The sequence below is a fragment of the Stigmatopora argus genome, chromosome 15 (genome assembly GCF_051989625.1).
Source record: "Stigmatopora argus isolate UIUO_Sarg chromosome 15, RoL_Sarg_1.0, whole genome shotgun sequence".
Taxonomy (NCBI): Eukaryota; Metazoa; Chordata; class Actinopteri; order Syngnathiformes; family Syngnathidae; genus Stigmatopora; species Stigmatopora argus.
The window spans coordinates 193,863-218,181 of record NC_135401.1 but is presented as its reverse complement, the minus strand read 5'-3'; the positions used below and the strand labels follow the sequence as shown (position 1 = coordinate 218,181).

Here is a 24,319-nt window from a genome sequence, read left to right as displayed (position 1 = left end):
ACAAGTTGGCCATGTGACTCATAGGCTGGATGGACAGAGTGTGTTAATGCTTGTTACAATTTATGACATGGTAGTCAGCTGGCTTCCTGTTCTTCAGCCTCTTGCCATCCCATCCTATCTTGAAACAACATTTGTTCAGAGCAAAAGGACAACACGGCCTTTGATTGAGCTTGTCTTGCTTGTCTGTGGCTGCATATTAAAAGTACATTTGCTGGATCAGAATAGGGTTGGTTCTCCACTCTGTGTGAGGATCCTCTTCCGCACGCAGGACCACTTGAGAGCACGTGGTGGACCGCAGGTTATTTGTGGAGAGCGCCTGGAATACACAAGACACATCTCTCATGGGGAAGGCTGGACAAGGAGCATCCTTCATGGATGAATAGTCATTCCATTTGCTCCTTGTTTCAGTCCAGCAGCCAGGAAAGAAGCCGCGGGCGGGAACTCGTAACAAGAGCGCCATCGAGCCGTTGCTTGTCATAAAAGCAGACGAGGAGCAGGAGGAACTTTGGCCAAAAACTCATTTCCCTTTCTGACAGACACTAACCCAAGACGAGTCCATTTAAGCCATCAAAAGTCAATTTCCGGACGCAGAATTGGCTCCTGCCGCAAAACCATTGCGTCAGCTCCTTTGCGGTACACAATAATATAGTGTGCATTTTGGACACGACTCCAACCAGACAAAAGAAAGGTTGCCAGTTCCACTAGGGGGCGGAATTGATCATTAAATTGGGATGTTTGAATGGCTCACACTCACTGTGTGTGTGTTTCCCCATTGATAAAGCAAAAGAATGCATTTTGCTTGACAGAATAATAAAGGTGCCCTCATCTAGTACAAGATCAATCCATTGGTCGACCTTCACCGCACATTTGAGGATCTCTGGAGGTACGACCAATCCTTGGGCTACCTTACCTGCCCGCCCGAGGAGGTTTTGCCGAGCTCTGACGAAGGCCAGGATGTCGGCGTCGGCCTGCCGGTCTCCGGTCATCGGGATTGAAGATGGCGGGAGAGAACATTTGGAGAGGACTCTACAACACAAACAAAATACAGAACAACAAGAACTTGGGTCAGCGGTAACCTTTGAAACATGTGCGTGTTTATTTCTGGAGGCAAATTGTTGAAACTTCTCATTTGTTTTCTTTTGCACTTGTTCTCGTTAGGCATTTGCTATAAAAGATGTTTCATAGAGGGACTTTAATAGCGCTGCTGTAAAAGCTGACAAACGGGCCAGCGCCGACATCAATTCTTTTTATGGGACGCAAAGTGCCGTGTTTTTCCCCCCAGTGGCGTGAATAATGCGGTTTTGGTGATCGGAAGGAAGCACTTGAGATCAGACGCGGGATCTCGTTAAGTTGGCCATCGGAAAGTTGCCTTTTTTTGCCCCATTTTTCAATCCACTACTTGCTAGGCGGCAGTTGACTTGAATGTCAAACTAGAAGCATCATCAAGCGCCATGGGCTTAGTCCAAGACAAAAAAATGAAAAGCTATTTTAAACACTAGCGATTGGAGTAGCCATCAACGAGGTGGTATTTTTAGGATCTGGTCACGATTCCCCCGGTTGTAGCTTTACCTCCAATCTGACGATGACCAGGAAGCGAAATGGGCCTCTTGTTCCTCTGGCGGCATCTGGGACCTCCTGAAAAGGAGAGAGACGTAGTATTTCAAATGGGACAGACCAGACCAATCCTATTTACAAGCAGCGGGAAACGTCGGCTCTTGACCCCGACAACTTGAGCCTCTGCAGACTCTAAAAATGACAGCTCCTATCGTGGATTTGAAGCACGAGAGGGAGTCATCGTGGCGACGTGCGCCATCGTCTCTCCTTTTGACATTTTCAATACAGCTGCCTATGTACATGACTTAAGTGCAAAGTTTGATCCACACTATTTGACCTCCAGTCTAATTTTTTTTGCAGCTACACCAGCATGATCTCACATTTCAAGCCCTTAGTTGTGTGAATGATGACTTTTACACATCCTTTCCCTCCTCCCGCCCACTACCGTACCATCCGCTTGGCTTCGGTTCACCGAAAACCCAAAGGAGGAGAGGCGCGGGCGGACGTCTCAACGTAAGCCTGAAATATGGCGAGCGATCGACGGAAACGATATGAAAAGAACGGCCAATACCACGAGAGCGTCTCAAATTGCGGTCACGACAGTCGGACGGCGGGTCAATTCGTGCAATAAAAAATAAATAAACGCAGCATATGAGATGGTTGATGTCATTGAAAACAGATTGCACTTTTGGAGAAAAGGCGTCAAATGCATAAAATGTCGTTTGGAAAGGACTCCCATATTTAGATGATACAAGCACAAGGGGAATAAGAATAGCATAGGCCATATGAGGGGAAAATGTCCGCCCGTTGATCATCTGTAAAACAAAAGCTCACCGTATTTTACTCTGCGACAATTGGGGCCCTCATAAAAAGCCAGCTGTTATGGAATATCATAAAGATGGGCTGGAGGGACGTGGGGAGGAAAAGAAAAAAGAAAAAGAAAAAAGAAACTCACTCAAACCCTGGAGTGCACTGTGAAGATGGCGGCAAGGTTACAGGCATTGGGGATTGGCTGCAACCTTCTTCTTCATCCTGTCACACAAACAAAGTTTGGATCAGAATACTTTCTTCACAGAGCCAATTTCCCTGTCGTTTTTCTGTAAAAATAGCAGGAGAGTCAGAGGCTTCCGACATGCACTCAAGTGTCCTCCCTCCCTCCCTCGTTGGGGGGGGGCCACAGACGAAGTGGCAAAAAAACCTCCATCCAAAAACGGACATTTTTAAGGCCCTCCAGAGCGCTTTGGATTTGACAGCAAATGAATCAGCACGCTGCCCCTCCCCCGCCGCCCGCTCTTTCCACGCCACGAAAGACGAGCCGGGTCACCTGTGGCTTCCAGTGCTTTTGGAAGTCCCTCTGGAGTTTGACCTTTGCCCTCTCCAGCAGAAGCTGCAGGTGTTCAATCTCCGTTCTCAGCGCTTTCAAACGGCCGGCCGTGCTCTTGTACCTGACGGACGTGAAGAGCGCCCCCCCCGACGCGGTTAACATAATTGCTCAGAGTTCGCTCGTTTATTTTTTGGGTGAATATTCACCAAATAAAGCGCACCTGATTTTGGCTTGCTGGATGTCCGCGCGCAGGCCTTCCTCCACCGGATCGGCTTCCTCCGCAACATCTTGGTGATTTTCACTCACGGCTGCAGCACCAAAATTAAGAGTCAGTCAGCTTGAAGACATCTGTTGGGAAGCTTCATTTGAGAGGAAGCTCTATTTGAATAAAACCCACCGTGAGCGGCCCGCTGTCGTCGGCGAAGCTCCAAGCGCTTCTTCAACTCATCTGGTAAAGGAAAGAAACAATAGGAATGGAGAAGGGATCCATTCGAGCTTTGTGTGAAATGAAGTCAATATCAGATTGTCAATGACTACATCTAGGAGGGAGTGAGTGCATTGGGAGGACGGGGCTGTAAGATAAAATGACAAAGTCGCTTAGCAATTGCTTGTTCATATTGTATCAGTTTTTGTAAGTATAGAAACATCATTGTCATAAGAAACTTGCCCAGAGTTTGGTCGTTGTCATAGAAATTATATTATAGCGTTTTCCTATATAAAGACTGACCCACTGCTCATTCGGAGAGAGTTGCAAGGACAACAGACTGTGAGCGCTTCACAACTGTTAGAGCTCTCTCCCCATCCTGCTGTCTGGTAATAAACCTATTTCCTATCAAATTGATCTCACTCTTTCTTAACCTGTTCCTGAAGTTGTATTTTCAGATCTATCAGGGGGATTGGACGGGGCGGGGGGGGGGGGGGGACACGGAATCAATCAATCAATGCCATTCCATGTACTGAAGGCTTTTTGCACATTTAAGTTAAAATTGCTGATCTCAGAAGCTTCACTGAGTCATATTGGATGTACTATGGAAAGTATTAGACACAAGGGCATCCATATGTCAAAGATTTGGCTTGCATTTCTCACAGCGTGACTTTGAGAGCCAAAGTCCAATTTTGTAGCCAACACTGATAAATGCATTGACTTTACCGCTGTCAAATGCTAACATCATCCATATTAGTCGCCGCTTTTTATCCCGCTGCACCGTTCAAGTAAATATCTGATTTTCCGGACTATAAATTGCATGTTTTTCTCCGGGGGGACTTTACAAAATAAAATTCCCCCCAAAAATCCAACTCATATGTTTTTCCCCCCCTTTCATTGTCCATTTTTTGGCCGGTGCCACTTATAGTATGACTTTTTGGAGCTGAGGTCTCGGAGAGTCTGGAGGGGCCAAGCATCATCTTGTAAAAAGGAGGAAATGTTTGGACAAGGGTCCGCAGAGGGCGCCTTTCGGGCCCCCGCTTTGATTCGGAGGCCAAAGTTGAAAAGATCCAAGAGACGGACGGAGCCGTAAAATATCTTTTTATCTCTACAACCTAGCGTGGTTTCTCCGCTCGACATCAAGCGAGACAAATATGACATGAAGTTTCCAAGCGGCGCTTCCAAAATGGCAGGCTCGCACGGCCAGCTTAATATTACAGCGCCACTTTCCAGCCAGAAGAGGCCAGCGCCATCCACTAAAAACACTCCTCATCTCCAAGGAATGCGGCGGCTCGGCTCGGCGCGTCTCACGACGCGCCGCTATTTAACGGTTCCGAGTAGCACCTTTTTTGTTTTGCCTTTTGCCAAATCAAAGGAGCTTTGGCGCATCCTCGTGAGGCGGATTTGGATGTACGCGGGATCAAAATGAAAACATGGCGGAAGGAAAGAACTAAATGGTCGTGCAGGAACCTACCTGTATTCCATTCATGGAAAACACTTACTGATCTTTTCTCTGACATGGTGAAGTTCCTCCCCGAGTTTCCGAGCTTCCGCAGAGCTGTTGGACAAAGATGAATAGCGCTCACTCACACTTAGCATGACAAACATTTCAAACTTTAAAGATGTGCATTTTCAAATTGTTTCTTAGGTTAAAATAGAATATAGATCTGCATATAGCAAACATCTAATAGAAGTTTATAAAGCCTTTGAAAAAGAGCATCGTCACATTCAATAGAGCACAGGTGTCAAAGTGGCGGCCCGGGGGCCAAATCTGGCCCGCCCGCCGCATCATTTTGTGCGGCCCGAGAAAGTCAATCATGAGTGCCGACTTTCAGTTTTAGGATCAAATTCAAATGAAGAGTATAGATGATGTACATTACATTTCCTGATGATTTTCCCCTTTTTAAAATCAATCATTGCAATATTTTCAATCCAATTTTATTTCTTTTGTGTTTTTAGTTCAAAGCGCATTTTGTAAGATCTAAAAATAAACATATAGATATTTTCCGTTTTCCACTTTAATATTGAACATCATTAAAAATATATTTTGTTTCCATTTGAAATGAAAAACATGATTCAAAGAAATGTTCCATGACTAAGAAAAAAAGCTCAAATAAACATTGCATTAGATCTATAAAAACGGACTATGTAGGGCTTTTCATCCAGTTCTTTTAATCCAAGTTAAAAAAAATAATCTAAATTTTAGCTCTAATGGAGTTGACGTTAATGCGGCCCATGAACCAACCCGAGTTTGACACCCCTGCCATAGAGTTTGACTTTTGACCTGCGTTTGAGCAGACATTTGTTGTCTTCAATGGCGCGATGGTCGCCGTGTTGTTTGACAAAGTTCTCAAAGGCCTCCCGCTTTCCCGTCGACAGCGCAGCTCCTGGAAGAAAAAAAAAAAACACGCCGCCGTGAAGCGCGCCGCCAAGCCGGCGTCCCTCGGAACGACGCCGACATTCGTCCGTACGCGTAAACCGACAATCGGCGGGCGCAAAGCCTCGGCGAGATTGGATTCCGTGGGCGTCCTAGGCCCTACCCGATGCCTGTCTGGGCGCCAGATGTGAAGCCAAACCCCGCCGGCGGCGTCGACCCCCCACTTCTAAGTCATTAAGAAAAATAAGGGAGACCTTCCGAGAAACAACTAACAAATAGGGTCAAGCTCTTTTTAGGTAGCATCAGCGATGCAGTGCGTGAAAGAAAGTCTCTTCACCATACGTAAGGGAAGGAAGGAGCCACGCTTGCTCGGACGGAAACTGCCAGCGGTAGTCGCGTTTTTAACGGCCTCGTAACATTTTTAGCATCTCCCTTTATTAAAACCGTAAACATGCGCCTAGACAGGATTGCGCGGGGAACGGAAAGCCCGTCGTTTTACTTGCGAAAATCCATTTGGAGGGGCCGGCCGGAAACTTCACGGAGTGAAGGGAAAAACGGTAGGAGGTACGCCTCGTCGTTTCGATCCGACACGTGTCCCGATAATTGTCCCAGCTCAAAACAACATTGAATTTTCCCAGATTCAGCATCAATCGTGCCACACGCGCACTTGGACGGTGGCTGATCAACATTGGAATAGTCAAAGTCATCGTCAAGGCGGTATTGTTTGGGCACTTTCCCATACGGTGAAACGTTTGGATGAATTCCACGCTTGGTTTTGAAAAGCAAAGACAGAGGAAGGACGCCGCTCGCACAAACGGGGAATTCTATTCCGTCCGTCCATCCGTCCTTCTTTTGGGAAAGTTGTGATTGAAAGCAGCGGGGACCTCGCAAGCATTTATGGCGCCGGCCAAGCTCAACAGTCGAGCGGGGAAATAAATGCACTTTGCTCAAAGGGCAGCATTCTGGGAATATTTTCGACCTGACGTTTTTCGCTGTTGCGTTGAGGTCGTTTGTGGGGAAAAGAGAGCCGGCGGATTACTCGGCTAATACCCGACGCGTGACAGGCTGCCAGAGAGTGAACGGAAAAGAAAAATAAACCCTGAAAAAAGGGTCCAGGCTTTTGCTCTTTGCAAAGGAGACCACAGCAGAGTGCGCCTCGGCCTCATTGGATGGCCCATGGCGGAGCGCTGAGCGCTAAAGGCCTGCTAGAGCCATTAGCATCTCATTACACCTTAGCAGAGTTCACGGTAAGGCGCGAGTCTCCCCGTCTCGATGATTCGAGCGCCGCTCGAATCATCGGGCCGAATGACGACGGGAACACCTTGTCCATTCATTAGCTGTAAAAACAATGTGGATTACTGGCGGGACGCGGAATGGTCCACGGGACTGAAAGGAAACGGGAGGCAAACGTTGCCCAGTCTCCAAGTTACGAAGCGCACGGCAGTTCCGACATCAATGTTTCAGTCGTGACTTGCGGTGGGTGAAGTCGTCAAAAAGACAAGAACGAGATAAAAATGGGGGTCAACAACAACTCCTCACACGCATATAGTGTATCCAAGAAGATTTAGCAACTACAGTAAATGGGCACCCAATTAAATGAAAAAATGGCCCTTCTTCCACTATTACACATCCCAAAAATTCAATTCAATGCCAGGGGAAACCATGAGCTCACCTCCGATGCGAATGGCGCTACATTCACTTACTCTATTTTTTTTTACAGTGTTCCATTTTCCCCATTGATTGATTTGCCAAACTTGATGGAAATGCCCGTTTATTTTTCAAACGGGCTCCTCTTTCAGACACACGGCTAGCAATTAGCCCCGCGCTGGCCTTTTAACCGCATTGGACAGCGATATACAAAAAGCGGGAGGATTGGCGGGGGAAGCCAAGTGCGGTTAAAGCAGACGGCCTCGCGCCCTCGCTCGTGGCCTCGTGGCCTCACTTTGACGAGTGGCTGGCCTCCAAAGCTACTCGCCGACGGCTAGTTACGAGAGCTCGGGTTTATCATGGTCCAAAAGACAAATAAATGCTATTTTAGGAGCGCGTCTCAACGCCTAAATGGCCTAAACGTGAGGTTAAAAGGACACGGAAAGCAAAACGGGAATTATTTGGTTCCGCAATCTTCATCCCGTCATCATGGCGTACGCTTTCTCTTTCTTTTATTCACTTTACGTGATAAACCCCAAGAGAGGATGTGGCAGCGTGATGACGTTCTATTTTCACAACATCTGGGAGCTATTTGCCAGATTGTGGGATGGCAAAAAAAAGAGCAGAGCTAAGCGCCAATCAAAATATGAAGGTGTACATTGACACCAGATATCGGCGCATATTTATCCCATTGAAATAAAATGCCACCCGTTGGGTCGCCGTTTGTTTTGGCGCGGCGCGAGAGTTCAGCGTGCCTATCGTGTTCTCAAATGGATTATAAACCCATCGGCCATAAATAATGAGTGGTCTACACAATCCTAGCAAGTGTGATAATGGTCATAAGGGTCGATCCTGAATCGGCCAGGGGATTTTTGTATGAAAAATGGAACGGACTGACTACAAATCAGCTGGAGCTCAGGTTTATCATCACATTCCGTAGTGAGGGAAATCACCTGGCCGCCGTCTCCGCATCTAATCCATCCTTAAATTCTGTCTCCGCCGGCAGAAGAAGAAATGGAAGTCGGGTCTACGGGCCACGACATCTGCTAAACATTTCCTGGAGTATTCGCAAAGCCCTTTTGTAAGTGGGGTAGGTACATTCCCCCTGGAACAACAGCAAAAAGTCACCAGGAACTCCTGAGAACCTCAGGTGTCGATTGACATCTCACTGCTTTGGATGAGATCCTCATTTCAGAGCACATTTCAAACGTCCTACCTGCCAACGACTGGGTTCGATCCCAGAACTCTTTGCGGCTGTCGAGGAGATGCTGAGCGGTCCCACATTTCGGGAGCTCTTCCGCTTTAAAAGGCCGATTCCCTTTTGGCGAAAGCCTTCTTTCCGACTGCAACATACGACGTACAGATACGCACAGGCACAGGAAATGCTCAAGAAATGTCCAAAGACTGGAGAAAAATCCCGCTACTACGCTATACCTAGCTTTATCGGAATTTACCAATAGCATAGAGGTTCTCACTTGGCCTAACTTATAGTGGCAAACCCGCAGATTTATGGTTTGGCATGAAAAATGTGAAGACGGTGAAAAATGTTAGCATACAGTCCCACAATTCTACAGGCAAAATGTCACAAAGCTATTCCGGTTGTGAACTAACGCTAACAAGAACATCTTTATACACCCACCCAGGAGAGTCAGGTACCTTCTCTCACGGCTGGTCCTCCGCCGTCAATTGAATTGGCTTCGTGGCTTCCCACCTTCAGCAACACGGCTGCCAGACTGGCATCACTGGGAACACTGGGCAGCTCCATTGTGCTTTCGCTGGCCCCGTTTTCCTCCTTTTTCAACATCTTCACCAGGATGCCTACAGTCGAGGAGTTAAAGGGCAAATTTGCATTTTGTTTGTGGAGACCAACACCAAATATTTGACCGATTTCCCGCTTCGGCTGACAAAAGACGCTGGAGCCGAAAGGCCGGCAGATATGCGTGCGTGAAACCCGTCCGCGCTCCTCTCTCGGGCACAATTTCCACCAGGTAAGCCAGAAATGACAATCGCGTAAAGGACAGTGAGCGCATTAGTTTTAGTAGCTCACGGCGTGCAGAAGAGCAGGGAGGCTTTAAATAACGGGAGGATGGGATGGCCGACATGCGCTCCCCGTCAGACGTTACGGACTCGTGGAGAGATGTCACGGTCTGGGATGGATCAGCCGACATGCCGGGAAAGGACCTTGCCAAGATTCCGCAAAATCTTCTCCGCCCATCGCATTGGACATGTTTGTCTAGTGGAGTCCCGGCGTGCAAACGCTCGCCGGTCCGGGTCCGCTCGCGTGAGTGGGACGTAAACAGACGAAAGGACGCACAGGAAACGGGGAAGCGGGGAAACGGGCTGACTTGGCTGCCTGCCGCTACTGCAGAAGGCTGAAAATAAAACAATGACTACTGGCGTGCTGTTAACACTGCGAACTGGAGATGAGTTCATGAATTCAGCACTGAATGAAATCATCACGCTTTGGTTTGCTTAAACTTATTGATTTAAAAGATGTGTAAAGAAAAAACACTGACATCAGCAGTTTGCCTGCCATTCAAAAGCGACCCCTTATTTACTATTGAACGTACTTCTGAAACACCACGTATAGAACTTGAAGTCGTAAAGCGTCGGCGCAAGATGAAACACGGAAGGAGCTTCTGGTGCACGTTCCACGTCGACTCGCCGTACAGGAATGCATATTGGATGACCACAGCACATTCCGTAATCGTACATTTTGATGTTCGGCGGCGCACGGTATTGTCATTAGCAGATGTTTCGCCGTGGACAGCAAAGAGGGAAAAAAGGGCCACGCTCAGCGGAATGTTTATCATGTCGAGTCGGGGGTGCAAATGACGTTATCCGAAGGCTCCGGAGAACCTTCCCGTTGACTCGTCGGTCGGACAAAACAAAGGGCACCGGGAAAACGGGGTATTCTTCATCGACGGCGACCGTGCGTGCGTCGGTGGCGGGCGGGCGGGGCCGCCGACTCTCTAACGCGTTTGTTTAACCTAACGGGGCTGGCCAATGGCTGCGGCTTGGGTGTCGTCGTTATTTAAGACGCGCGCTCCAGGTTTTTCCATCACGGGGATGTCTGCCATCTGATAACTTCATTTGTGCCATAAGTGAAGTGTAGGCTGAAAATAGATCGGCGTGGGCCTCCACGTTGGATGGCCGGCCTCTCCGCGAGAAAGCCCTTCGCTGCAAATATTGTGGTCGTACACGTCTTCTTATGTTCGCTCAATCTCCGCGCTCCATCTTTCTTGTCACTTTCTATTAGGATGTTCGATAAAGCAGACGCTATAGCGAGCGTAAGAACATTCCGTTCAACCGGAGCGCCGGGCTAACGTTGACGGCCATATGTTGCTCCAATTTTTAAATCGTGAGCGTGGAATCAGACAAAAAACGTCGTTGTTCTCGTCCGAACACAAATGACGTTCCCCAAATTTGCGATGACGGGAAAACAATGTTTCCGTGAGTTCCATTGTTAAAGGATACCGATTTCCCGATCACGCCGCAACAGCAAATCTTTCAGTTGGTTGACTTCCTCCTCAAGGCGCCGCTCTTGAAAGACTTTCTCCTCCGGCGTGGCCGCCGGTGCCGCCGGTGACTCCCGTATATCACGGTTACGGCAATTTCCACTTCTATTGGCCAGAAACATCATCTGCCCGAGGGAAAACAAAGCAGGCATTGAGGGGATAACCTTGCCATAAACATTGAAAAGCCCATTTTATAGCCTTTGACAGCACAGCACGGGAGTGTTAGAGGGAAAAAGTTTCCAGCACGTGGCAACAATTTCCCCCATTTTAGCGTGAGTGGGCAATATGGCCCCAAAACAAAGCATGTCATTCAAATGTGAACAGATCATTCTTTTTTTAAAAATGTCATTTACCTTCAGAAGGCGAAAACAGTAGTGGATTTTTCTCACGTCTGCTCCCAAATTCAGTGTTACATCTGGGTCAGGGTCGTCTACAAAGTTCTTGACGGACTCTTCCAAGCTAATAAAAACAAAGAAATTCTTTTAAAAGTGCTGCAATGTCATTATAATCATTTATTTCTCTCTGCAGCAAAAAGGACACCTCAAATGAAAATCCATATGCATTTGGAGAGCTTTTCTAATCTTTAAACTGGGGTGAGTTGAAGAAAACCATTTGCTTCCTTCCATTGGCGCTCCAGCTGGCGTACACCGCCGAGCCAGTCATTTGATAAATGGATGATAGTCCAAACATGGCTTCCTCATGTTCTGGAAGCGTCTACTGGAAATGAGCTAGCTAGCATGCGGACCCAAAGATGGCCCCAAAAAAAAAGTGTTTAATTTTCCACACTAATATGATGGAGCACTGAAAGGCCTATTGCAGTCTTGCACCGCAACATCTTTTTTGGGTAGATGAATCAAAGTTTGCTTACACCGTGCCTGCCGCGTACAATTAGGGGAAGCCTTATCCTACAAAAAATCCATCAAAAGCACATATATCACCCACATTATTTTGTGAGCGTGTGCATAGCAGAAAGAGAGGAGCGCAAGGGAACAAAATCCAAGGATAAGAAATGAATTTGTAAAATAGCGGCGACACCCACGTGCTGCTCTCCTCCGCGGTGAGACGGTCCTCTCTCGGCTCTCCGGTCAGCATGGTCAGCTCCTCCTTCAGTGACTCAACCTCCTGCTTCAGGCGAGCAATCAACTGGGATTTGCACAACAACAACAACAACAAAAAGAGCTTGTGAACGTGTGGAGAGACAGACACAAAGTCAATTAGAAACAGGTGATAGAACATTTCAAACATGACAGCTAAGCGTCCTACGATTGACACAAAAATGCAGCTCGTTTCAAAGCTGTCAAAGCTGCCAAGCTAGGAGAAATGCTGGTGGCGAATTACACTAAGATTGGACATTTGCAGAAACATTTAAGTGATTCCAGACAACTGGACGCAGCAACAGGAAAATGAAGGATGCCTGACATACCCTGAGTAGACTTCGACTTCTCCCCGTTGCCAAACACTAGAATCCGCCACATTTTTTCATCGTCTTTTAGGCCAAACATTTTTTTTTTGGACAGAAATGATGAAGAAGAAGAAAAAAAGGGGGTGGAGTCAATCATTGGAGGCAACAAGCAATGGAGCATTTAAGGTGGATGAGTGGAAAAACATCTCCATACAGTTACCTAACTCTCTTCATCCGAGACACTTGAGTGTATGTTCTTACAAAATGATGTACAATGGCATGTCTGCATAATCCAATCACCAATCCATTTTTTCCCCCTCCCCAAAGCAAGCCTGAAATCTGTTAGCGCATCAAGTCAAACGGATGAATGCATCCTAATTTCAGAAAAGAATGTCCAAAAAGCAAATCGGACGACACGTCCTCCTTTAACTCCTCCTCCTTTCGGTTTTGGGGGCGGGCCGAGAGCAGTGTTTTTACTGGTTCTTATCCACCTGCAGCAGCGGCCACCGTCAGCCCCAATAAATATTTAGAACTCGTGTTTAATGGTTTTTAACGGGAAACGGGCTCAGCTGAAATGGCAGTCCCGGGCCGCAACCTCGACTTTTTTTGGGCGCCGGTTTAGCAGCTGCATCCGACCACCGACGGTCGGACGGCGCAATTAGTAGTAGCCAATCCCAGCCTACGTGAGCCAAGCCTCGTACCGCAAGGCCGCGTCCCAATTTCAAAGAATGCGGCGAGACTGACGATGACGGCACAGCGTTTAGAGTCCCGTGTAGCAACCTGTCGATTTTCGAAGCTGGAAGTTCTGTTCCTGTTTTTGCCTAACCGCCATGTGACAAGCGCAGACTTAAAAATAGGTACTTGACATAAATATAGCCAAATCCTTTTTGCAATCTATTATATAACAATCCACTGTAAAGCGTAAGCCCTCCTGTGTAAGTAAGTAGAGGTTATGGCTAAAATTTGCAGCTATTACGTCGTTTGCCACACACAAACTTGCTGCAATTATGGCGCCCGCGAGGCCCGCGAGGCCCGCGAGGCCTTATGAAGGAAACAGAGGCATGCTTTCCCACAACATCTAAACACGGCCTTTTGTTTGGCTGCCAGAACTCAACAGCATGTGGACGTTTTAGATCAACGCATTACTGCAACGTAACAAACGTAGTACGGGAAAAAAAAGTGAGACAAGCAATTCTCACTCGATCGTTATGTAGCATTTTAAGGTATGCGCTAAACATAGAGGCCTTTTGGAGTAGATGATATGGTATTTAAATGCAAGAGAGTGAATTTGAAGTAAGTCATTAAGTCTGGGAATGAACAATTTTGATCCTCTCAGCAGTTTTATCAGCACGCAGTTCAACTCAATATAGTATAAGTATGGCTTTGCGTCTGCGGAGACCGTAATTTCGACATTGAGGTCACGGCTTTCGGAAGAAACGGGATGAAAACAACGTTTTTACATTTAGGGCTTGGGACACCCTCCGTGCTCTTGATGAACATGTTTGGGAGATGACACCCAACCTAAGAAGCATGGGACTACAATACAAATCTTTCAAATTGCCATTGCAATGTCTAATACTTCTTCCATGGAGGATTTTTGTTCCCTGCAGCTTTATAAATAGCAATCCTGAAACTTTCAGCCGGAGGTAGAGAGCAAAACCGAATTGAAGGGAAATGCAATGCGTGAATAGTTTCGTTATGCGTGGCAAGAAAGGCAGGCATTGTCGTGTTGAAGACTCACCAAAAGTTCACTTTCAGAACAATTCACTGACATTGGGAAAACATGCCTTGCGGTTGCCGGAGAGGACGCCGAGCGAAATGGCGACAAGTTGAAGAATAGGCAGTGACTCACCAAAGCGGGATCCAATTCTTCATTGAAAATGGCCTCATTCTTGATAACAGCCACCCGCTGGGCAAAGCGACACGTCGAGATGGACTCCTGCATTTGTGCCGAGTTAGGACAAAGCGTTTTCGGCGGAAAGAATGACGCCACGACCACGTCTTACGTCCAGGTTCCTCTTGTCGACCGCCAAGGTGGCGATCATGGTGGTCTTGCAGTTGCCACCGAGGCTATCCCTCAGCACGGAGGTCAGCATCGAATTCCTGTACGGAATGTGGGAGCGATTTCTCTCCGACAGAGCAATTATCACCTGAACAAAACAAAAATGAAAAGCCAATGAAGGCGGCCTATTGAATTGCATTGAAAATAGCATCCATTTTGGGGGGTCTTGATATTAAAGTGTCTGCCAATATTTTGGACTATAAGTCACACTTTTTCCCCTAGTTTGACTGGGCCAGATAAGTGGGACTTATGTGTTTTTCCCTCTCTGACCACCAACATCCTCTTATGGTTTTTTTTTTAGGTTACACTTCTGTGAAAAAATATGTAAACAAATGCCTATTTTGCCTGATGTTCTTCGTTTATTGATCAGATAAAAATTGCCCTCCCAAAAATGTGACTTGTAAATTGCGAGCGAGGGTCAAAAGAGTGCAAGTGAAATATCACAATGTTGCTATCAGAGTGAAAATAGTTTATGCTAAATAGCAATTTATCAGGAAAGTACCTGTTCCAAGTAATGAAGGGAGAGGTTAATGTATTTGGCCTCGGTGAGCAAATGCCCGTTGAGGCCCGTCTTGCCGACCCGATCCGACCCGGCCAGGTCCACCAGGTGGAGCTTGGATCGTACCAAGGTGGCCGAGCCCGGTTGGCGCCGGCACAGGTGCACCGTGAAGATACAGTGGGAGCGCGTGGAAGCCTGGTTGGTGGGGGTCTGGAGGTCAATTGGAAAAGAAAGGCCAATGGCGACATTAGACATTGGAAAGAAAAACTTTTCCAAATGAGTGAATCAGGCGGGGAGTCTGAGCACCATACGCTCATCTGAAATCCACGACATCCCTTACTTCTGCAATCATTCGATTGGTGTCGCCCAAGAACAAGAGATTGAGAGCCTCCTCTTCGTTTGCAGACGGTTGCAATGAAAGGTTCCTCAGATGGATATTCTGCTCGGAATCCTCCATGATCATGACTTTGCTGGGAAAGAAAAAACAACAGCATTATTTTCCAATCGCAAAGTCAATTCACCACGCGACATCATGGGAGAGACGCGTCGGTCGCCGTGTGACGGAGGAACGGCGCGAAGGTTGGAGGGAGTACGCGGCGACGTCAAGGCAGAGCGCCAGTGCCACGGCTTCTTCTTGAATCCGCGAGCGTGGCCGGCCGCGGCACGGTTAACGTCGGGCACCGTCTATTTCCAGTACGCTATCATTTGTGGCTATCGAAACCTTGAGCGGGATGGATGGTCCTCCAAATAGAGCTGTGCGCCTTGAGAGGGAATGCGGCCAGAGAATGCAGGACAAACACCCAAATGGACAAAGCCACATGCTGTTGTGCCTGGAAGTTTAATATCTATTTTGGTCATGTCTTGCCTAAGACAGAAAAAGATCACAGACCGGACCGGCTGACCTCCAGGCAGAAAAGTAGTAAGTGCCAAAAAAATGAAACGGACAAAAGAAAAAAGCATCTCTTGCTATTTGGATCCAATGAACCCGATTGATAGGCCATCTTTTTTCAGGCAGTGCACGAAAACGTTTGGATTTTTCAGTGCTAACCAATATCTTGGCGGTGGGTTTCTGCCTTGTCTGCTGTGCATCTCTGACTTTTGGACAGATGAAAATTGCCACTACAATCTGGTGAAGATGACTTGGGCGCAACACATTGCCTTCTTTCATTTCAATTTTTTTTCCCTGCCGCATTCTTTTCATTTCAGCGTTTCTAAATCCTAAAGAGCCGGAGAAGAAAGGCAGCCAAAAGTACACATGCGTCAAATGTCACTTGGTATAAGCATATACTGACGGTAGGTCCTCCAATTGAGATGCTTCGTTCCTGGAATCCAGGAGGTCGTAGCCCGTTTCGTTATAAATCTCCAGGTACGAAATGTGGGTACTGTGCACCGTGCTGCTGTCCTGTGAGGCACAAGAATATCACGTGAAACACTCATGTTTGCCAAGGATAAAATGCCACCGGGGCCAACGAGCAGCAGAGAACCATCGTCTTAAAGAGCGCAGGTAAATAAAATGGGTACCGACCTGACCCTTGACCTCGGCTACCTCTCAACAGCTTGGCTCTGACATCCTTTGAAATCTCCCTTTCAAATACAACAGTGTTCCATGCAAGTCTAAGGAAGACCATTTCAACATTAGCAAGGTTGTTTTAACTGAGCTTCACTGAGTTCTGACCTCGACTGACTTTTCTTCACGATTTTGGGACATTTCCATGCGTGTTTATGCGGGTGCGAGCGCTTGAATAATGGATGTTGTGGGCAAAAATAGACACAATGATGGGATGTAAATGGACGAAGACTCCCTGGGCAAGTGCTAATGGGAAATGACAAGAAAAGTCCGCGACTTAAGGATATGATTTAGCGAGCTCGACGACAGAAACGCTACCTGACTCAAGCTCTCGTAGAGGTAGGAAAGTGTGCGGGGAATGATGCCCCGATGATCGTAGCGCTCCGGCCCGCCGGTGATGGTGAACGTCTTCCCGCTGCCCGTCTGGCCGTAGGCAAAGATGGTGCCGTTGTAGCCGGCCAACACGCTGCGGGGACAAAAACACCGGGCAACCCGCGGGCGCTCGATAGAATAGGTCACCACGGCAACGTTGCTTGAAATAACTCGACTTTTGAATGGCTCGAGGCGTGCCAATGACACCTAATAACTAAGGAAAGAAAAAAGCAACACAAACAATTAGCGCAGACTCCCATCATCATTTTGGCAATTGTGAACAAGTGGTGAAAACGGCGACACTCAAGTCCTCCTTTCCTTGAATGGACGCTAATATTGAAGCGGATATGACTTTGGTGTATAAAATGGTGGCTGTTTGCTGTTGAAGAGGCTTGACAAATGAAGCCATTCTATCTATAGTTCATCTCGAGGACGATTCTGCAGGCACTTTGGCTCAACAACGAGGCCCGTCTAAACAAAAGAGGCAACGGCTGACGCTCGCTCTCTCTCTCTCTCTCTCTCTCTCTCTCTCTCTCTCTCTCTCTCTCTCTCTCTCTCTCTCTCTCTCTTTTCTCTCTCTCTCTTTCTGCTGCGGCTCGTAAAAATTCTGACACTCACAATGGCAGAAGTTTCCAGCCGGCCTGCCAGCTTAGTGGTTTCAGCATGTCAAGTACACCAAAAATCAGGCACCCTTCATTTGCATCTTGAAACACTGGAGATCATCTGATTTCCCGTGTGTCGGGCTAAGCAAATGACTGTGGCTAGCCGGCTGGATTGGACCCCGGACGAGCTCCACAGGTGCAAGAATCCCAGATACAAAATGGAGGAAGGCCGCAAGTAAGGCCCGTGGATCTGAAATTGTCAAATTGAAAGCAACCACTCAACGGTCTAGGTGACCTTACCTCTCCGCAACTGGTTTTGCAATGTCTTCAAAGATCTCCTCTTGTTGGCTTTCTTGGTCAAACACTCTTTGAAACCTGGACAAAAAATGGACATTCTGTCACCTCGTTTGATTTATCCATCCATGTTGGCCGCACACAACGTCAGTAAGCACGTGTACATACATTTAAGAAGTTGACTATTTGATTTCTAAAGTGGATTAGGGAGTCGTAAAGGAGTCTGAAATCTGTCTTGATCCCATCAAAAGAAGGAGCGTGATGCGAGCGGAGTCCGCCCAGGACGCTTGTTAAATGTGGAAATTGTATTTATACGAGGGCATCGGGGAACCTCCGCAAGCTATTCTAAGAGTCTGTGGTCTGCAAAGGCTTTCTTTCTCTGTCCACGACTGTTACTGTCTGACTCCCAAACTGTGAATTTGGGGCTTGGAATTGTGGCGCGCGAGTCTTGCCTGCCTGCCCAGAGGGCTAGACCAGAAGCCTCTGCCGCCAGATGTTCTTGTTCAGTAAAGACAAAACTTTGATACATGGATTTCTCCTTATATATGTGTGTGTGTGTGTGTGTGTGTGTGTGTTTGTGCGAGCGTAAATACACTTACACCAGTGGACGCCTGGGAGAAACTCTTCAGGAATTGAATGGTTTTGCAATCTAATGTAATCTAGAGTCCTATTTGTTTCCGCCATATTACATTGAGCTGAAAATTCTTCCAAACACACACCAAATACTTCAGGACCTTTCCTTTTTGAGCAGGAGCGACCATACAAGAGCAACATCATATTAAAAATATTGCAAAATAGACCAAGTGTCTGCCATTGTCTGGCCACCGATTAGGTGTGCCCGTAGTGAGCTAGGATAGGCTCCGGCACCCCCCGCAACCCTTGTGAGGAGAAGCGGGTCAGAAAATGAATGAATAGTTTCACTCAGCAAAGTCAATGGAATTCACTTGCTGCATTAGTACTCTATTTCGACAGTCAATATACCACTCCGGAGATTAGGTTGATTAAATTGCCTTTAAATGACTTTAAATTCCCACCTGAAGCTGAAGCACTCCCTCTTGTTGTTAACAAAACCATCAGCCACTTCCTTGGGCACCACAAACTCCAGCGAAGCACTCGTCGGCTCCTCGTTGTTGACGGAGTACACCTGAGGGAGACGCAAACCACAGCCGAGTCAGCCCGTTATGCTCACGTTATCCTCAAAGCCCCCAAAAATCAATGTATCATTGACTAAGGGGCATGGAAACCGGTGTTAATGTTGCGTCTAGTGGCGTGCTTGCTCTCTTCCCTAAAAAGAAAAGCTGCAATTAACCAAAGGTGTCCTGCGGAAACCGACAATCGAAGGCGAAATGAGTGCCGGCTAGAAAGATGCTCGCCGAGGCCAAAGTGGTCCCTCGGGGGAGACGACAAAAACGGAATTTGGCCAACGAATGGCATTTAACGCACAGTCAGCCGGGTCAATGTGAACACTTCTTTTGATTTATGGACATATGGACAGGCATGCGTCCTCTACAGACACAACAAAACCACAAGCCCGCAGGGGCTTAGGCAGACGGAAAAATACAACTTTAATGAAAACCTTGTTTTCACGGCCATCCTTGTTTTGTTGCTTGGCCGTGGACGAGCAGAATGTGGAAAAGCTGCAGATGTTTCATTGTGTTCAATATTGTCTGTGCAAGCTAAACGACCACAGAAACCATCCGTGTAATTTGATTATTCCTTCCATCAGTTGTTGGTTTCAGACAATAAAGTGGATTGTCTTTGCCAGGGGCTTTTCTCTTTCTCGGTTATAACCCCGTGTAATTCATCTAGTACCAAGAAAATGTGAGCTCGCATTATATACGATGATTCATCAACAGTGTTGCTTCCTGGCTCATATAAATCTGTAAATATTATTGTCATACGGACGGAGAGCTCAAACCTGACATACGCACATACTTCAACCCACAATAAGAAACATACACGGGGAAAGAATACAAAAAAAAAAAACAATAACAAAGAAAAACAACTGATGGTTGAATTGCATTTTCAATGTCATTATTGCGTTTAAAACGAGAAACTGCCACGAGAGTCATTTATTATGAAGTCATAGCCGAAAAATAAGTTTATAAAAACTTTGGGACGCCGTAAATTAGCATAAGTGAACGAACACACTTGGTATGCTAATAAGCGGGAATATTGCGTGTCAACTCACTCACCGCAGTATTTTTCTTGTTGGGTTTTACTCGAGCATATATCTGAATGGTCTGTTTTACCATTTTGTTTTTGTAAAACGCTAAGAATGTATTTTCCCTTTTTAGATGCTGGCCGCGGTACTCGCTAGCCAAAGTTGGCAAGATGACGTTGTTTGTTAAAGTCGGTTTCCGCGCGACCGGAGGCCGCTCAAAGTCGCCCAAAGATCGTGCGTCCGCCTACAGATGACTTCTCTCGAAGGGAAGCGAGTCGAGCGAGTCGTGTAGGTCGAGGCTGACAAACCGTCAATTACAACACTTTGCTCAAGAAAAGCAACAGTCAATCATTAAAGTCTATATTTGAAGTCATTATCATCCTTCTTATTGGTACGGTCAAGACAAAAAGTCACCTCTTACTCAATCATTCAACAGGGTAAAGTGACTACCGCAAGTTCCTCTTCGTGTAGCAGGTGCACCACTTGACCTCTCTCTATCACTTAAAATACTACTGACAAGTACTATACGTATAGGTCAAGTCAGATCCACTCATATGATTATCAATGAGAAAGCACTTGTCTGCAGAAAAGGCCAGAACGAAATATCGAAAATAAAATGACGTTCCTAGCACTTTCAACTGATTTTTTATTCCAAGCAGCCAAGGTTATAAAAAAATAAATTAAACAATTGGCTCTAGTGCCAGATGACTAAATTTCACTCAAATTGAAAGAATATCTCAATACTCTGGTTTCATGTGCACGGATGAGCCGAGGCACTGATAATGTAGTGAGTGCATTTGCCTTTGACCTGGGGTCAGCCGGGATGGGCTCCAGCACCCCGCGAACCTGACGACTTGTAAGTGGTGTCAAAAAGGAAAGGGTGGATCCAAGCGTGGTCTCTCGGCTTTCCATTTCTACAAAGGTTTCCATTGAGATTCTTCTCGTGCTCTTCCTGCTATTTCACCTGAGCCTTGGACGACTGCCAAATGTCGCCAAGCGGGGGGTCTTCTTCTCCGTTCACCAGGCACCCAGCGTGGAAACCCGCTCGGCGCCACCGCAGTCGTTGACGTTCCGACAGTATCGCGTGCTTCTCGCGTCAACGTATCTTGCAAGTGTGATGACTTATGGGTGTCGACACATTTGAACAGCATTCGCGGCCCTCCGTGCAATTCCAAGCGCCCTTTCATTTGCCAACACCATCATAACATTTGATCAAAAAGTACACAGGGTGAACGATGATATTGAGCCGGGTGAAAAGTGCCCACCCAGGGAGAAATTTGGCTGAAAGGACCGTGCGGACAAGAGAAGAGAATGCGATTGAAAAAGGTGACGCACGCACGCAGCGCCGCATTCCTTCATACCGGACTTTGTTTTGGGGGATACTTTGTATTATGCCAGAGACAATGACTCTCTCGGGGCTCCCTTTCATGGACTATTGCTGACAGATACGTTGGCCACGGCGTGCAGATGACTGGACGGACTGGACGGCCAGCTGTGCAAATGATGAGCTCCTAGCTCCAATTCGACTCGGAACGGGATCGTTTTCCCTCTTTCGGCAAATAATGAGTCAAGTGAGCTGATTCACAATGATGCCTAGCTTGCCAGTTGCTTGTCTGGGCAAGTTCAAGAGCAATTGTCGAACATGTTGGCAGCCTGGTTCTTTTTCTCGCTAGAAACCAGTAATATGAGATTTACATTCCGTTAGCTGCAAATTGGTAACTAGCGTGACAGTTATGCGGCAAAGATTGAAAGCTTCAAAGACAAATGATTCCCGTGTGATCAAACTAAAGATTTTGGAATGGAATCATACACGTGCGGACATTTTTTTTTTGAAAATCTTGAGTACATTGTCAATGGTAAAAATAAATGTGTCCAAAAGAATGAAATGTCCCAGCGAGACAATCTTTGCCAACATGTTCTTTAAGCTTTGACGATATCTGGTTTGAGTTGACCAAATGATGTGTTCTTAAAAAGCGACAGTACCCTGAATAAAGGAGCCACCACATCCACTTTCTATAACGCAATTATATGGCGTAGTCAGACGAAGAAGAAAAAAAGCAGTAAACACAAACCAGTGTCAACTCGTATTTTAAATATCATCTGAAATAGCTGAGGTTTTACTCACTCCCTGCCCCCCAAAAAACTTGCAGACAGCAAGCTTTTTAAAGCAACCTTCTACCGTGCATGGACCAACACGCACGTTTGAACTGGCCAATGAGGTCCATTTGGAATGCGCCACATCTGCAAGATATTAAAGTTGAGCGGTCATTTTTCAAAGTCATCAACAGGAATAAGCTAACATCGGTGGAGGACAGTGACAGTGAAGATTTGAGGACACCACAAAAATAGCCAGCAACGGTTGCGGCTATTGCGCTCCACCGACCATTTCCGGCTTCGAGCGAGCGTGGCAAAATTTGGACGACGTAGGAGATGGTTTACCATTTCTATTTCACTAGAATTGCGTTGAAGAAGTTCCTTCTATAGCGTTGACTTTGGTCAAAGGCTAAATTAGCGCATGTCAAGGAGAAACCAAAATGCTGACTGTCCATCTGAAGCCGGCTGCAGTAGCCAGCCAGCCAGCGGGCGGACTATTTAAGGGCGCGCTGGTCAGGATTTGCGTCCCAGGGAATTCCTTTGGGGCTTTCGTTAGCTCTTGCTCTCGGTTTGGCCTGCTTTTATCACACTTTAGTCTGCATCGCAAACATTCGAGAGGTGACTGGAAAAAAAAGGCGCACGGCACGTTGAGCCAACGTCCGTTCCGTCCTTTCCCAATGCTTTGTAAATAAAGCGTCGGATGTGGGACGTGAGCGGCGGCCGCCGTGCACTTCCACGTCGGCTTTTGTAAACGACGTAAAAGTAACAGAAGCGCATGTGGCGTCATGGAGCAAAAATAAATGGATGTGTAAGGAGAGACGGCTTTGAGAGAGGACTGGATAAATATTTGCAGCTGTGATGACACACTCCAGCGCTAACCGGCCGCGTCTGTCATAAATCCACTTTCTCCACATTTTCCGTCGCCGAACGCCGCCGACTTTTGCGCTTCCTCACGCGAGGCGGCTCCAGGTGACGCTCCGGCGCATAAACAGTCTCGGATGGGACTCCATGTGGCGGTGTGTCGACCGGCGGGTCTTTTGTTGTGCTCCTGCTCCACGGCACATGAAGGCCATTGTCCCTCTGGCCAGAGGCCGCACGGGTCAAGGGTCAAGGGAGCCAGCGCTCTCCTGGGGAATAATCATGGGCAGGCAACACCTGGGCCTCATTAGTTGAGGCAACGTGGCCCCGGCCAAAACATTGACCTGATGCCACCTCACTGCTAACCACTTGAGTCTTTTTTTTAATGTAAACATGAGCCAAACCACCACGAGTGTCCTTGAAAGACCCCCTCCCCACCCCCGCTCCACCATATGCTAAACGGCAACGATTCCAGCTGGTGCGACGTCACCGTGCATCAACTTGCGTCTCTTGCGCTCGTGGGAATCGTTCAGTTCATGGGCATATTTCAGCATCCACATATTGATCTCTTGCAATGGGTCACCACGAATTAGGCCACAGTAAAGTGGCAATGTGGCGTTTCAAAAATGGAGCCACGTCGTGCCATTTGGCCGTAAAAATATCATGACATTTTGTGGTGCTTGACTTGTATGACTTTTAAACGGTCCAATTTTTGTTTAGTATCTGCTTAGTTTTGAATGCTGACCTTGGAGTAGCACCTTGTGAGTGGAAAAATCAAAAGAAAGAATGACAAGAGATAAATTTCAAATTTTGTTTTTCAGACCTCTTGTTTTTATTTGAGGCATGGTCTGATAATAATTCCAGAATGACTCATGGGACTCACCGCAGCTAATGGAGGATTGAAATAGCTTTTCAATTTTGTTGGCTGAGCCACTGTAATGTGGCATTCTTAGCACATTAAATCCATAATCCACTGCATGCATGGCCTTCCCTTCAATACTCTTAGTCTCTTATGCGTAGGATCATGCATTCAATTCAATATGTTTAATTCTTCATTCTTTCTCCGAGTTCAGGGGTGGGCAAACTTTTCCACTCTGGGTGCGGGGGTGCTTTGGTTCCAACCTCTATCCGCCAGTCTGCTATGTTACAAGTGCAATCAGTGGATTGAAGTCAGTTGCTGCTCGTTTCAGCACAACCCCCGTTGCTTCAAAACTGTGCTGGATCGCTTGCAAGAAAAAGCTGCAACGGTGGCCCACCCACCCACATTGTGGCCCTTGAGGACCGCTTTGCCCACCCCTGGCTTGGCACACTGAAACTGCCCCAGCATTCAAATGTGTATTCAGTAATGACACCATTTATTTAGCTCATCTTAACCCGTCGTCAACGGCAGTGAAACGTGATCGCTCGGTGCCAGTCATTGCGATTGAAATGGATGTTGTGATGACTCTCTCTCTCTCTCTCACTGTCAATGGCAGCAGCGAATGAGTTGGAATGCGGCCGAAGGCGAGAAAGGGAGCGCGGTCGCTTTAAGGGAGGGGGCGTGGCAGTGGCAGCGGCAGTG

General features: G+C 47.1%; 1 protein-coding gene across 2 annotated transcripts; it reads right to left on the bottom strand.

Moving 5' to 3' along the window:
* Positions 1-168: 168 nt before the first annotated feature.
* On the bottom strand, positions 169-20,015 carry kif6 (kinesin family member 6). Of its 2 annotated transcripts, XM_077621543.1 has the most exons (22): positions 19,838-20,015; positions 18,677-18,786; positions 17,649-17,723; positions 16,693-16,840; positions 16,100-16,209; positions 15,148-15,277; positions 14,811-15,017; positions 14,253-14,396; positions 14,099-14,185; positions 11,884-11,987; positions 11,198-11,303; positions 10,804-10,969; positions 8,983-9,144; positions 5,587-5,689; positions 4,805-4,860; positions 3,276-3,326; positions 3,099-3,186; positions 2,879-2,999; positions 2,510-2,586; positions 1,570-1,635; positions 911-1,026; positions 169-316 (listed from the first exon to the last, which is right to left on the bottom strand). In XM_077621543.1, the coding sequence occupies exons 1-22, from the start codon at positions 19,895-19,897 to the stop codon at positions 300-302; spliced, it is 2,304 nt and encodes a 767-aa protein (XP_077477669.1). In that variant the 5' UTR covers positions 19,898-20,015; the 3' UTR covers positions 169-299. The 2 variants fall into 2 exon arrangements, with proteins under 2 accessions (XP_077477669.1, XP_077477670.1); XM_077621544.1 differs by lacking the exons at positions 16,100-16,209; positions 16,693-16,840.
* Between the last annotated feature and the right edge of the window lie 4,304 nt (positions 20,016-24,319).